General features: G+C 40.3%; 1 protein-coding gene across 1 annotated transcript; it reads right to left on the minus strand.

Annotated features, from left to right (window-relative positions):
- Window positions 1–13,475: 13,475 nt before the first annotated feature.
- On the minus strand, window positions 13,476–14,771 carry LOC145113323 (uncharacterized). The gene is made up of 2 exons (XM_079049427.1): window positions 14,159–14,771; window positions 13,476–14,065 (listed from the first exon to the last, which is right to left on the minus strand). Exons 1-2 carry the CDS (start codon window positions 14,769–14,771, stop codon window positions 13,476–13,478), a joined length of 1,203 nt encoding a protein of 400 aa, XP_078905553.1.
- Between the last annotated feature and the right edge of the window lie 3 nt (window positions 14,772–14,774).

Here is a 14,774-nt window from a genome sequence, read left to right on the forward strand (position 1 = left end):
TCAGTTTTGTCGCGAAACTTCGACATGTCATAACCTCTTCGTTATAAGTCGGATTTCGGTGTTCTTTATATCTCCGAAATCCTTGTCACAACCACTACAACCTTCTTCATAGATATTGGGTTCATCTATTATTTTATTTTTGACGCTTATTTTCATTCTTAATTTATTATATCTTTTAAATAAGTATAATGCACATAAAAATCACATAATTCACATAATTTTCAAGTGAATTCCTCTTTATTACTTAAAAGTAGGTGACAATTGTTGACCCTAACTATTACATCATCATACTTGTTAAGTCCAGGATCCTCAAAGCATTCAGGATCCTCTACCTCATCAGATATTCAAGATCCTCAACTATCTCAGGATCTCAACTATTACCTTTATTATTATTTACTAACATTTATAACGGTTATATTTTGTTCTTAATTAAAACATGTGCAGAAATAGTCAAGAGAAGAGTTATTCTCAACAGAGAGTCGTCTCAACTATGCTAAAGACCCGGAATACCAAGTCCGACAACGTTCACAAAGCTGGTCCTAGATGATCCTGGGAATATCGAACATCTTGTTAGCTAGTTTAAACTTTAAATTGGCACATGTATCTCGCACACAAAACACTCTGCTGACTCTTAGATTACTCTACGAACTTTTTCACTTGTTCTTACTGAAATACTCTTTATAATCATCATTTTATATTAATAAAATCATCAAGGCAGGTGATCATTGTCACCTCCCAAGGTTTTGTGTCGGAGATCCTAGCAAGGATCAAGGGCTTTCCTTGTAAACAACCATGTCATTCTCTTTACCTTTCTCTATTTCACAATTCGAACATCACAACCTCTCATTCAATTTGGTTGATTTATACTTGTGTAATTTTTGACCAAAACAATACTAATGCTTAGCCTAGAAACACGGGCGTTACAATTCTCACCCCCTTAGGATGATTATGTCCCGGAATCATGCATCTGCAAACAAATGTGGATAGCGACTCATCATGTCACTCTTTGTTTCCCAGGTGAGGTTCGGCCCATTCATATGTTTCCATCGTACAAGCACTAAGTCGACCATCTTGCGTCGCAACTTCTTTGTCTTACGGTCAACAATTGCCTCAGGCTCTTCGATTAGCCTTTTATTCTCATCCATCCTTAACTCTGAAATTGGAATTATATCATGAACTTCTCCTGTGAACGTCCTCAAATAACACACATGGAAAGTGTTATGAATACCATCTAGTTCTTCTGGTAATTCCAGCTTGTAAGCTTGGTTCCCAATCCTCTGAAGAACTTTGAACGATCCAGTAAACCTTGGACAAATGTAGTCTCTTTCCAAATCTTATAAGTCCCTTCCAAGGTGAGACTTTGAGCAAAACCGAATCTCTAACTTCGAATGTCATCGGTCGTCACTTTTTGTCAGCATAGCTCTTTTGACGATCCGGATCCGCTAACATCCTATCTCTAATCACTTTTAGCTTTTCAGAAGTCTGGTGGACTATCTCCGGGCCCATAAACTGCTTTTCCCCGGCCTCAAGCCAACAAGACGGCGTACGACACTTATGTCCGTACAAAGCTTGATAAGGTGCCATCTTGATGCTCGAATGGTAACTATTTTTGTAGGAAAACTCTACCATGGGTAAATGCTCATCCCAGTTACCTTGGAATTCCAGGGTACATGCTCTTACCATATCTTCCAGTGTTTGAATCGTTCTCTCGCTCTGACCATCAGTCTGCAAATGGTATGTTGTACTTAAACACAACTTCGTACCCATTTCCTCTTGTAGACTCCTCCAAAACCTTGATGTGAAACGACTATCACGATCTGATACAATCGTTAATGGTACACTGTGAAGTCTTACTACCTCCTTCACGTAAGCATTTGTAAGCTTATCCATAGACCATCTCTCATTGGCTGCTGCTATGAAGTGTGCACCTATTGTGAACCGATCCATGACCAACCAAATCATGTCGTGACCATTCCTCGTCCTTGGCAAGTTTTGTCACAAAATCCATGGTGATGTCTTTCCATATACCTATGGGTATAGGTAAAGGTTCTAAACTCCCATACGGTTTCTGGTGTTGTGCCATATCTCTCGCACATGTTACACACTCTGCCACATACTTTGCAACATTGAGCTTCATCGTCGGCCACCAGTAGTAGGGTTTTAGATCCATATACATCTTAGTGCTACCGAGATGAATCGAGTACATGGTCTTGTGAGCTTCTTCCATCAAAAGATCTCTTATTTCTTCCATCTTGGGTACCCAAATCCTATCTTGGAATACCTTCAGTCCTTGACTGTTTGTACCGAACACCAACGTTTTACCTAAACGTTCTTCCTTTCGTTCATTTTTCTCTAAAGCTTCTTCATGAGCTTTCTTAATGCTTTCCACAATTGTCGAGACAACTTCTATTCTTAACGCTCTTGGCCTTTTTCTTTCCAGGTTTACTTTTTGACTAAGGGCATCATCTACGACATTTGCTTTACCGGGGTGGTAAAGTATCTCACAGTTGTAATCCTTGAGTAACTCTAGCCAGCATCGTTGCCTCATATTCAATTCCTTTTGATCGAAGTGATACCGGAGACTCTTATGATCAGTGAAAAGTTTGCACTTTGTGTCATAGAGATAATGCCTCCATATATTTAATGCGAATACTACCACTGCCAACTCCAGATCATCAGTGGGGTAGTTCTTCTCGTGCTTTTTCAATTGTCGAGATGCATATGCTATCACCTTATCCCTCCGGGTCAGAACAAAACCCAACTCAACTTTAGATGCATCGCTATACACTGCGAAGTCTTCAACTCCGTCAGGTAAACAAAGAATTGGTGCTTCACACAACTTCTTCTTTAGCTTCTCGAATTCTTCTTCATGCTTTTCACTCCATGTGTAGGTAGCTCCTTTATGGTTCAAATCTGTGAATGGAGCAGCTATCAAAGAAAAAGCCTTGGATAAACCTTCGGTAATATCCAGTTAATCCCAGAAAGCTTCGAATCTCCGTGGGACTTTTTGATCGTTCCCATTTCATCACAGCTTTAGTTTTCGCTGGGTCAACAATTATCCCTTCTTGGTTAACCATGTGACCCAAGAATTGGACTTCTCGAATCCAAAAATCACATTTGGAGAACTTTGCATACAACTTCTCCTTCTTCAAAACTTCTAACACTTCTTGTAGATGCTTGACATGGTCCCGATGGCTTTTTGAGTAAATCAGAATGTCATCTATGAACACTATTACAGATTTATCGATGAATGGTTTACAAACCCTGTTCATCAAATCCATGAATTTTGCTGGAGAATTGGTTAGTCCAAATGACATAACCAAAAACTTGTACTGTCCATATCTCGTTATGAATGCGGTTTTCTCAATAGCCTGCTCTCTCACTTTCAGCTGATGATATCCTAATCTAAGATCGATCTTTGAGAAATAGCTCGAACCTTGCAACTGATCGTATAGGTCATCAATCCTTGGCAGTGGGTAATTGTTCTTTACCGTTGCCTTGTTCAGCTCTCTATAGTCTATACACATGCTCATACTTCCATCCGTCTTCTTCACGAATAACACCGGAGCTCCCCAGGGTGATGAACTAGGTCTAATGAACTCGTTGTCCAACAATTACTGAAGTTGTGTCATAAGCTCCTTCATCTACGTCGGTGCTAATCGGCATGGTACTTTTGGTATTGGTGTCGTTCCTGGCAACAAGTCTATTCAAAACTCTACTTGTCTATCAGGGGCCAATCCAGGAAGATCTTCAGGAAAGACTTCCAGATAGTCACACACCACTGGTATTCTTTGTATCTCCTTCTTAGCATCGATAACAAATGCCAAGTATGATGTGCATCCTTTGGAAAAACATTTTCTGGCTTTCATCAGGGAAATAATTCCAAAATTCACTCTACGTCTGTCCCCGTACACCATCAATGACTCTTTTCCGGGTGGGTTTAATCTTACTATCTTCTTCTTGCATAGTATCTCGGCATCATTGGCACTAAGCCAATCCATTCCCAGTACGATGTCGAAACCATTCAACTCAGTGGGTAATAGCTCCTCGTGGAATTCGTTTTCGTTCAAGTCGATGACGATGTTCTTAATGTAATCGCTAACAGGTATGAATTTTCCACTGGAAACTTCTATAACTAGATCATTATCAAGTTTCTCTATAGGCAATGCTAGTCTTCCACCAAATTTATGTGATACAAAGGAGTAATTTGCTCCGGAGTCAAACAATATATTGACAGGCAATCCATTTAGAAGAAAGGTACCTGAAGTGATATCTGTTGTATCCTTTGGGGCCTCCAGGGTCATCTGGAAAGCTCTCGCCTTCGGCCTTGGTGGAACGTTAGGCCTTGCTGCCTCCTTCTTCTTCGGGCAGTCTTTCAAAATGTTCCCTTCATCGTTACATCCATAGCACACCCTTTTGTTGGTTGTGCACTCGTTGGCATAACGCCCAGTCTTTCCATACTTGTAGCAAGTCACCTCATCGTTACATTTCCTAAAGTGCTTCTTCTTTCACTTCTCGCACCACTTAGCTTCGCTTCATCCTCCTGAAAAATTCCTTGAACCAGACTTGTTCTTCTTTTTGGACCTTGCAGATTCCTCAAATTTCCTCTTTTCGCCAACCTCGACCTTGCTGGAAGCTCTTCCCTTGATCATCTCCTCAATAGACTTGGCAGCCCATATAGCTACCTCCAGAGTAGGTGCCTGGCGTACTGGCACTGCGTACTCCCATGGAATTCTCTTTGCGTACTTGTCGATTTTCGTCAGCTCGTATGGGACGATACGCAAAGCAAACTCCATTTTTTCTGTGAAGGTATTGGTGTATTCATCAATGGACATGCTTCCCTTCTTCAACATCGGGAATTGGTTCTCTTGCTCAAGCAGGTTTTGAGCTAAGCAGTACTTGCGCTTAAAGTGCACCAAGAACTCTGCCCACGTCACTTGTAGTGGCTCATTGGGGCTTATGGTCTTCCCCAAAGTGTTCCACCAGCGAACAGCGCCACCTCTGAACTGACGCACTGCATATGTGGTTTGTAGCTTGCCCTTGCAACCACATGTTATGAAGGCCAACTCCATCTCCGAGATCCAGTCCATCACTCCAATTGGATCTTCTTTCCCAGTGAAAGTCGATGTCTTGCAAGTTGTGAAGTCCTTATACTTGCATCCGTTCCTATCGACTCCTTCATCTTGGTTATTCCTTCTAACCACTGGTGGTTCAGCTTGACCAACGGTCCTACTGTAATTCCTTTCTTCTGACTGGCCGCCATTTAGTTCTATTTATTCAACAGGCATCGTAGGTTCGTCCCTATTATTTAGTAACATTTGCCTCATCTCTTCCCTCTGTTCGGCCATTATAGCCCTAATCATGGCTTGAAATCCTGCCATTGTGATTGGCTCAAGTGTAGCTGCTACTACAGGTACTTGCTCAATCACTTGGGGTTGAGGTTGTTGATTCCTATTTCCATTTGCGTTTCCGAATACGCTTCGGGTTCTCGCCATGTCGATCTATACACCAAAGTAGGCGAATTTAGATCTTTATTTATGATAGACGTTTAAATCATCCTTGCCACTCCGAAACGTTACATGCTAGTTCTAATATCGTAGTCGAACGTTTAGAATCCTGAACACATAAGGTTTCTAGATCCAGACCATAGATCCAAACAAATAATAACATATAAGGCATCTCTATAACTATAGCATAAATCATTTAGCACATAAAAGAATTTTTGGCATCTTTCCTAAAATAAGCTAGTGCTTATGTCTAAAGTATAGTAGACACTCGTCTCACAATCATCGCTTAGCATTCTAAGTTTATGTCTAGAAATCCAACAATTTCCTAGTTTGCTTAAACTAACGCTCTGATACCAACTGTGACATCCCCATTTTCACGGCCATAAAAAGACCGATTTTTTTATGCTTTATTTGAAAATCAGAGTATCCTTTTAAAGAAGAATGTTGTGGAATATTTTCCCAAAAATATGATAAAGATTTTATCAAAGCATTTCCGAAGAAATGTGTTTCATTATATTAAAAACCTCAGGATGTCATTGTCAATCATATCAAAAGCATAAACCGAAACAACATAGGCCTTACAACAGTTATTTATATCTACTGACCTATAATCCATAATCCCTCATCAAGTCATCGCATCTATGCTCTCGTGCCACTACCTGTAATCCAAGAAACTGAATGGGTCGGGCTTGGGAGCCGATTGAGCACATAGGGTTTTCAACCCACAATAAATAAGTTTATTATTTTCATCAAATCATTCAACCCGATTACCCGTTCCCGCTATCCTCACTTTACGTCCCTAAATCACCTATTATAAGAGACCTAGCCTAAGGATTTTCATCGAGGTGACAACACTGCTTAGGGGATTCCTCAGCAATTTACTTCAAATAAGGCAGCGATGAGGGGGATGGAGTACACCTGGCGAAACTGTAGTTCAAATATATACCTACAGGTTGCGAGCCTGTTAGCGTTCCACTGGACTGTATAGAATAGTATGTGGTCGTCATCAATACTCCGCTAGATGACTGGATCATCGTCAACATCGAGGCCTCTCATCATTTTATTTCATCACACATCAACTATTTAATCTACCCATGTTTTACCCAACATATTTGTAGATATAAAATACATATACATTTTAAATCATTTAAAACATGTATAAATCGTTCATCTAGCATAGATAACAAGTATACAGATAATATGCACACATAGAACGTAATTTATATTAAATACTTCATATATGTGTGTAAGAAGAAAGTAACTATGCACTCACCTGTTAAGGTGGTGATTCCGAACTCAGACAGCGCTTCGCTTCTATTAATTTACTTTCCTTTGACGAAACCTAGTATCATTACCGCTAGATTTTAGTCTAATATTTACCGTGACTAATTATTAGTCTTATTATTATTATTATTATTATTATTATTATTAATATTATTATTATTATTATTATTATATAAGAGTTAAACAACACTTCTCAACTACGATGTACAGACAGGGCCCAGACATGAAACACCGGAGGGTAGGACCATTTTGGCATTATAGTACTTTTGAAATCTAAGAACTCAGGCGGCCTTTCAAACCGGACTCCCCGTACCGCGATTAGTTAAAAAGGCATTATAAAGACACTTATATAAGTCATAATCCTATCCCAAATACTTATTATAAGTTCATAATAACGATACTAAATTTAAATATAAGTTATACTTAAAGTAGGGTAAGCGTATCTCACTTACAACGGGGTTTGCTAGAAACCGGGCTCTATGGGAGCAGAACTCTCCAAGCCAAAAAGCTATTTTTCACGGAGCCTTCGGGCGCTCCGGGGCTTTACGCTAGCACCTAGAAGATACTAGAGGTTGGGAGGGCTTAAAGAGAACTTAGAGAGATAGAGAGAGAGAGAGAGAGAGAGAGAGAGAGAGAGAGAGAGAAAGAAAGAAAGAAAGAAAGAAAGAAAGAATGGGTTTTTGGTGTGAGAATTATGGAGACCCTCGCATGGTATTTATAGGATGGAAATTGGCTCAACTCGGCGAGTTATGGGCCTCCAACTCGTCAAGTAGGTGCCAAGTGTCACCATTCTGGTGGCAAAACGTGGAGGATAAGTGGTGGCCTATATTGTGCCACGTCACCCCATTCGCAGCAGCACCCTTCCAACTTCTAAATTCCGTAACTATCGCATACCAGCTCCGTTTTTTACGTTCTTTATATCCACGCACAGGTATTGACAAGATCTACAACTCTCATTTTGACTCCGTCGGCTAATTCTCAACTAATTTTAAATTTAACACTATGAAAAGATTACACTATCTAACGACCGTGTAAAATTCATAACTTCTACATACGGACTTCATTTTCGACTGGCTTTTTATCGTTGAACTCCTATTAATGAGATCTTAAATTCTCATTTAGGTTGTGTCAGCTAAAAATTGATCTATCTAAAATTTGAATACCGGGCTGTGCACTGTTATGCTAAATCTTAGAAAAATCATAACTTCCTCATACGAAGTCAGATTTGGACGTTCTTTTTATGCACACTCTCGGTTTAACGTATACTACAACTTTCGTTTAGGTTACTAAGGCTAAAAAGTATTTTATCAAAATTCATTTTTTACATCACACAGCATCGTGTCAGTTTTGTCGCGAAACTTCGACAAGTCATAACTTCTTCGTTATAAGTCGGATTTCGGCGTTCTTTATATCTCTGGAATCCTTGTCAGGACCACTACAATTTTCTTCATATATATTGGGTTCATCTATTATTTTATTTTTGACGCTTAGTTTCATTCTTAATTTATTATATCTCATAAATAAGTATAATGCACATAAAAATCACATAATTCACATAATATTCAAGTAATTCCTCTTTATTACTTAAAAGTAGGTTACAATTGTTGACCCTAACTATTACATCATCATATTAACGTTTAGCCTAGAAACATAGGTGTTACTAGGCTAAACATTAGTATGATGATGTAATACTTTACCTATAATACTATAACTTATTAATATCTATGACAATCTGGTAGAAATTAGATTCTTCACTAATTCAAAATATACTTTCATGTCTATCAAATAAGAGTCAACTAGGCATGACAGTTGGGAGGCAAGATCATTTTCAACATATAGTTTTTTCTAAAATCCAACAAATATGCCAACGTGTCTATTCTAGACACCTCTCCTGCAAGTAGATCAATCAAAATATTTAATTGGAATTAATGACTAATCTGATACTTATAGGTTCCTAATAACAGCTATAAATATCATGTAACATCCCAATGATACAGTCTAAAAATTTCGTTTTAATTTAATAATAAAACCATAGTCATCGAACATCATATAAAAATCATAAACAGTGTATCTCAAAATATCGTAACAATTGTCAAAATATCAGAGTATAAACATCCCAGACTGAACAGATGGTGTGTGCACTGCAATCTTCCCGAGCTCCTCTTTTGAAAACTGAGTACCTGAAACCAAAACTGAAACTGTAAGCACGAAGCTTAGTGAGCTCCCCCAAACTACCACATACCATACAATAACATATAAAGCACATACTGGGCCTTGCCCACTGCATCGGACCGAGGTCCGGAACTGACTAGGGCCTCGCCCTCTGTATCGGACCGAAGTCCGGAACTGACTGGGGCCTTGCCCCCTGCATCGGACCGAAGTCCGGAACTAACTGAGGCATTTCCCCCTACATCAGACCGAAGTCCGGAACTAACTAGGGCATTGCCCACTGCATCGGACCGAAGTCTGGAACTAACTAGGGCCTTGCCCACTGCATTGGACCGAAGTCTGGAACTGACTGAACATAGCATAACATAATCATAGCAAAACAATAACACATATACTGCATACTGCATCGGACCGCAGTCCGTAACATATAACACATAGACATGCCTGAATCACAAAGACATCAAGCATACTGAACTACTTCTCGGGACTACCCCGGCATCGGACCACAGTCCGAAAACTACTGCTATCTAAGCGGGACGGCATTGTGGCCGTAGACCCGTTCCTACTGGAAGGAAACTCACCTCACACTGCTGAAGTCCCGCTGACAAAACCATAGCTGCTGGATGACATATTCCCGGTATGTCAATATCAAAATAACACCCAATTAATAATTGGGTTCCAACTCATAACCATAAGTCCATACTTGGGGTAAAAGACTACTATACCCCTAACTTGGCTTGATTCAAGCCCAACGCCCAATCCAAAGGCCCAAAAGTCCGACCATGGCTTAAAGCCCAACATATGGCCCAATTTTCCAAATTGGCCCAAACCTCTACATGGACTTCCCTTAAGGCCTAATTGTTCAGTCCAGTCCAACATGTCTCATTCTAAGGGCCTAATATCATACAACCATCTAGGCCCAAACTATGGCCCAATTTTCTAAATTGGGCCCAATCCTTCATATGGGCCTTACCCTAAAGCCCTACTAATTACTCTAGTTCATTTGATTATTCTTGAATGGCCCATTAATAAATCAATTACCAAAGCCCAATAGGAAGGCCCAACTCAAAGCCCAAGTGAAAATTAGGGTTTCACATAACATGATAATTAGGGTTTTCTCACTTAGCCCATTAAGGACTTAATCCATTAAGTCCTTTAATCTACTAGATAAATGGTATGGTGAAATTGGGCTTAATACATAATCCAATCTCAATGGCCCAAAAGGTGGGTCCAATAAGTCCAAGGCCCAAATACTCACACTTAGGGTTTTCACCCATCCATGGCCCAATAGGCCCAAAATTAATCTTTAAGCCCATTAAGGTCTTGCTAGGTCCATTAGGGTTTGCTTGTGGGGAACCACCCACTACCACCTCGGGTAGTGGTGGTCAATGGCGGCTCACGGCGGCAGCCACCACCTCACGGTGGTGGTTACGATTCTTCTCATTAATTATTTTGCTAATTATAATTGCAATGCCCAAATTCAAAATATCACACACACACACTAACTGTTAAACACACACACACACAGCCACCATAGTGGTGGCCGGTGGTGGCACGTGGAGGCGGTGGCCTTTCCGCAACTCCCGATTACTCAACATACACACCCACTTAACATAATAAGCAACAGTACACACACACACACCTAATTACAAAGCAAAACCCGCATACAATCGTCCCTCCCCAGCGGCATGCGGCGGCGATGGCGGCTGGCAGCAGCTCCCGGTGTCATTTCTTGGCTACCCAAAATGTCCGGCGATAGAGGCTGTTGAGGAGGTGCCGACAGTAACAGCAACACAGCAGCACGGCTTCTGGCTTCGTCGGCAAACACAGCAGCGGCGACAGCTTGTCGTTAACTAACACGGGCAGCGGTACCAACGGCGATATCGGCAGCGCTGGAGGTGAAGGGGGTGGTAACGGGCATTTAGAAGCTTGCTGGCGTCCATGGTTAGTGGTGGCTCACGTCTTCAGCGGGATGTCAAAGTGGCGACTCGTTCTCGGCGGAAACGAAGCAACCATCAACGACAGTGAGGCTGTGGCGACGTTCGATGGTCGACGACCTCCATAGAGGTGGCGGCGCGGCGCTGTCATGGCAGGAGATGGAGGCAACGATCCACCTCCAATCGTTATCGACTAAGCAACAGCATCCCACGATGGTCTCCTTCTTCGGCAGCGACGGGAAGGCACCTACGGTGGCTCGTGGTCGGAGAAACAAGGGGGGGGGGGAAGTCGGTGATGGCGGCTGGAGGAATGGAAGTGAAGAGGGTGACGGCTCAATCCAAGAACGCTAGGGTTAGGGTTACGGAGGTGGTAACCTTATATACCCAGTGCCTTAAAACATTTCCCCATATTAACATAATCGATCCCTCCTTCCTTCTTTTCTTCCAAAATAAGTTCATATTTTACACTTTTAACCCTGCCTTCCGAAATATTTACAAACTGAATCCAAAACTTACATTTTAAGCCCTGATCCCATAAATTTCTTTCATAATAGATCCCTAAATTACCAATAAACCCTTCAGCCTTCAAATCTTTTCAATTTAAGTCCGTAAATTACCAAACGCACCCTGACCTCCGTAATCCTTTTCAATTTAATCCCGAACTTACTCTTTTAACCCCCGACTTCTAAAATTCTTCACAAATTAGTCCGGGACTCACATTTACTAATTTATTTAAATAAATGGGGCGTTACATATCATTATAATTTACCCTAAAACGTAGTAAGCGTAGCTTAACTTATAGAGATTTCTAGCAAAAACCCGACAAGTAGCGGGTAGGAATCCGACTAGAACACTTCTATTTGTTGGGCTCTTTGATGCTCTATAGCTTTGCTAATCTAAGATACTTCAAAACCTCATAGAAAAGTTCTCAAAATCGGCCTAAGGGTTTGAGAGAGAATTCATCAAAGTCTGAGAAGTGAAGAGGGGCAAATGACTATTTATAGGCAGATATGCGAGAGGTACGTCGCGCCTAGACCATGGGCGCACCACACCCTTGCTTGGTCAGTATGGTTAGCCTACAGATGTTGACACGTGACATCTATTGATTGGTTCGACATCACCTCTTTCTAGAAGCGCGCGCCGCACCCGGCGCACGTACAATTTTTTAAAAAAATCATATATTTCTCATACGTGCTCCGTTTTTGACATTCTTTATATTCATATTTAGCTATCAACGAGTACTACAACTTTCATTTAGAATCCGTCGGCTCAATTTAAAATTTTATATTTTCAAACGACTTAGAATGTAAAAACCGATATAAAAATCATAACGCTTTCAAACAAATTTTGATTCTCGACTGTCTTTGTATTGACAGACTTCAATTCACGAGATCTTCGACTCTCGTTTACATTGTTTTGGCTAACCATCCACCGATCTTAATTTCGATTTTAGTGTTGCGCACTGTTGTATCGAAACTTCGAAAAATCAAAACTTCTCCATATGAAGTTACATTTAAACGTTCTTTATATGCACACTCTTACTTTTACGATTACTACGATTTCATTTAGATCACTAAGGCTAATAAGCACCCTATCTCCCATTCATATTTTACCACACACTTTGTCGTATAGGGCTGAACGTAAGACTACGAACAATCATAATATCTCCATACGAAGTTCAATTTGAGCATTCTATATATCAACGAAAATCGTATTGATGTTTCCTACATATTTATAATAACTACTTTGGATAAAAAAAAAGTAATATATTACTACTTCGAATTTTATAAACCAACGGTTTATATTAGACCCTACCGAAGAGTGAAAACAGGGTGTTACAATATATATATATATATATATATATATATATATATATATATATATATATATATATATATATATATTATATATATATATATATATATATATATATATATATATATATATATATATATTGAAAAGGCAACTTTATAACCGGAGCACACCCCAGCCAGGAACTGGGGTGCTCAAATGAACAGTTACATAGTGTTCAAAGCTATTCTAGGGCTCGAAATCCACAAGCTCCTATCAATCACCACTTTAGACACCCTACTCTCGATCCAAAGAAACGCTTCCCTTTGAATCTGGATAAATAGCTCATCCGCCTTCCTCTACTGGATCAAAAAATTTGCCTCATTTCTATTCCTCCATAAAATATACAATGTGGCAATTCCTACAGAAACTAAAGCTTTTTTCTGCAAGATGTCATTACCTTCCTCCTACAGGCAACTTAAGATATGTTCCACTGTGGTCGTATCCCGAGATATGAGATCCCACCATAACATCACTTTGTTCCAAACAACCTCAGCCAAATTACAATCTTTAAGGGCGTGAATAACCGATTCCTCACATGAACGGCACACATCACAAAGGCTCGACGGTCGAGGAATCCCCATTTTTATCAGGTTCAACTTAACTGCTAACCTGTTGTTAACCCACCTCCAAATAAAAATATTGACCTTCTTGGGGATCCACTTAGACCACCTATTTATCCCAGTCCAAGTATCTTTCTTTTTTATAATTTCTTTTCTTATCCAGCTCACCGAGAATTTTCCAGTGGGACCCCTAGGACAGATCCACGTATCCACTTTGTTGACCAGTTGCACTGTGGATAAGGTCTCACGTAGCCGAACAATCTTTTACATACTTCTACCAGATTGCAATTCGCCTCTCCACTCCCATGAACCACCATCTCCGCACAATCTATATTCCACTGAACATATTTTGTTGTTCTCCAAATCAAACAATCTGGGAAACACCTCACGAAGTGGATCTTCCCCAATCCATCGATCAAACGAAAAGAGAGTGCCTTTTCCATTACCGATTTTTTTATGAGCTTTATGGGATCTAAATCAGCTTCATTCAGTATATTCCACTGTTGAACAATTCGCCTCCACGTGTGACCGTATTTTATACATGTACTAGATTCCAAGCAGGTATCCTTACCATGAATGCTATTAATAATTGAAACCCACAAAGCTCCACCCTCTTTTTTGTATCTCCAGTACCATTTAGCTAACAGGGCCCAGTTTAACGATTCCAAAGAACCAATACCTAATCCTCCTTTTTCTTTACTCGCTAGAGCTTTCTCCCATTGAATCCAGGGGATTTTCTTTTCAGTTTGATTTCCTCCTCAAAAAAAGTCACGTCTCATCCCCTTCAGAGTATTTATGATCTTCTTGGGAGCTTTAAAGAGTGAAAATAAATAGGTTCCCAAGCTACCTAAAATATTATTCACAATCGTATGTCTTCCACCAATCGAAAGCGTTTTTATCTTCCACTTTCTCAACTTCTTCTTGAATCTATCTATTAGGTTCCTCCACGGTTTAGTTGCACCCATATTCACACCCATAGGCATGCCCAAAAATATCGTAGGAAACTTACCTACTTTGCACCCAATTATGGTTGCCATCGCCCCCACTGAGATTGCGTTGCTGCCGAATCCAAACAAGGAGCTTTTCTCCATATTCACTTTAAGCCCAACTGATCTTTGAAAGCAATATAAGATTCTGATAAGGTTGAGAACATTTTCGACCGACCATTCACCAAAAAAGACCGAGTCATCTGCAAAAAAGAGATGCGTTAGTGAAACCTTGTCCTCCCCCACCTCTATGCCTTTGAAGCTGCCATTTTCGACCGCTCTAGCAATAGGTTGATTTAGACCTTCCATAACTAAAGTGAATAAAAATGGGGATATAGGTTCCCCTTGTCTAAGGCCACGAAAGACTGTAAACTCAAACGTGGGGCACCCTTTGATAAGAATTGAAGACGATCCAGAACGCATACATCCGTTCACCCAATTACGCCACTTCCAACCAAATCCTTTCTGATCCATCAT

The sequence above is a fragment of the Lactuca virosa genome, chromosome 5 (assembly GCF_052849685.1).
Source record: "Lactuca virosa cultivar CGN04683 chromosome 5, Lactuca_virosa_CGN04683_v6, whole genome shotgun sequence".
Classification (NCBI taxonomy): Eukaryota; Viridiplantae; Streptophyta; class Magnoliopsida; order Asterales; family Asteraceae; genus Lactuca; species Lactuca virosa.

Bases quoted from the DNA above. Each gene is read 5' to 3' on its own strand.
- LOC145113323 (XM_079049427.1), bottom strand. From the start codon at position 14,771: ATGGATCAGAAAGGATTTGGTTGGAAGTGGCGTAATTGGGTGAACGGA. The intron at 14,066-14,158 runs GTAGCTTGGGAA...TTTTTTGAGGAG, and splicing joins GATTGTGAATAATATTTTAG to GAAATCAAACTGAAAAGAAA.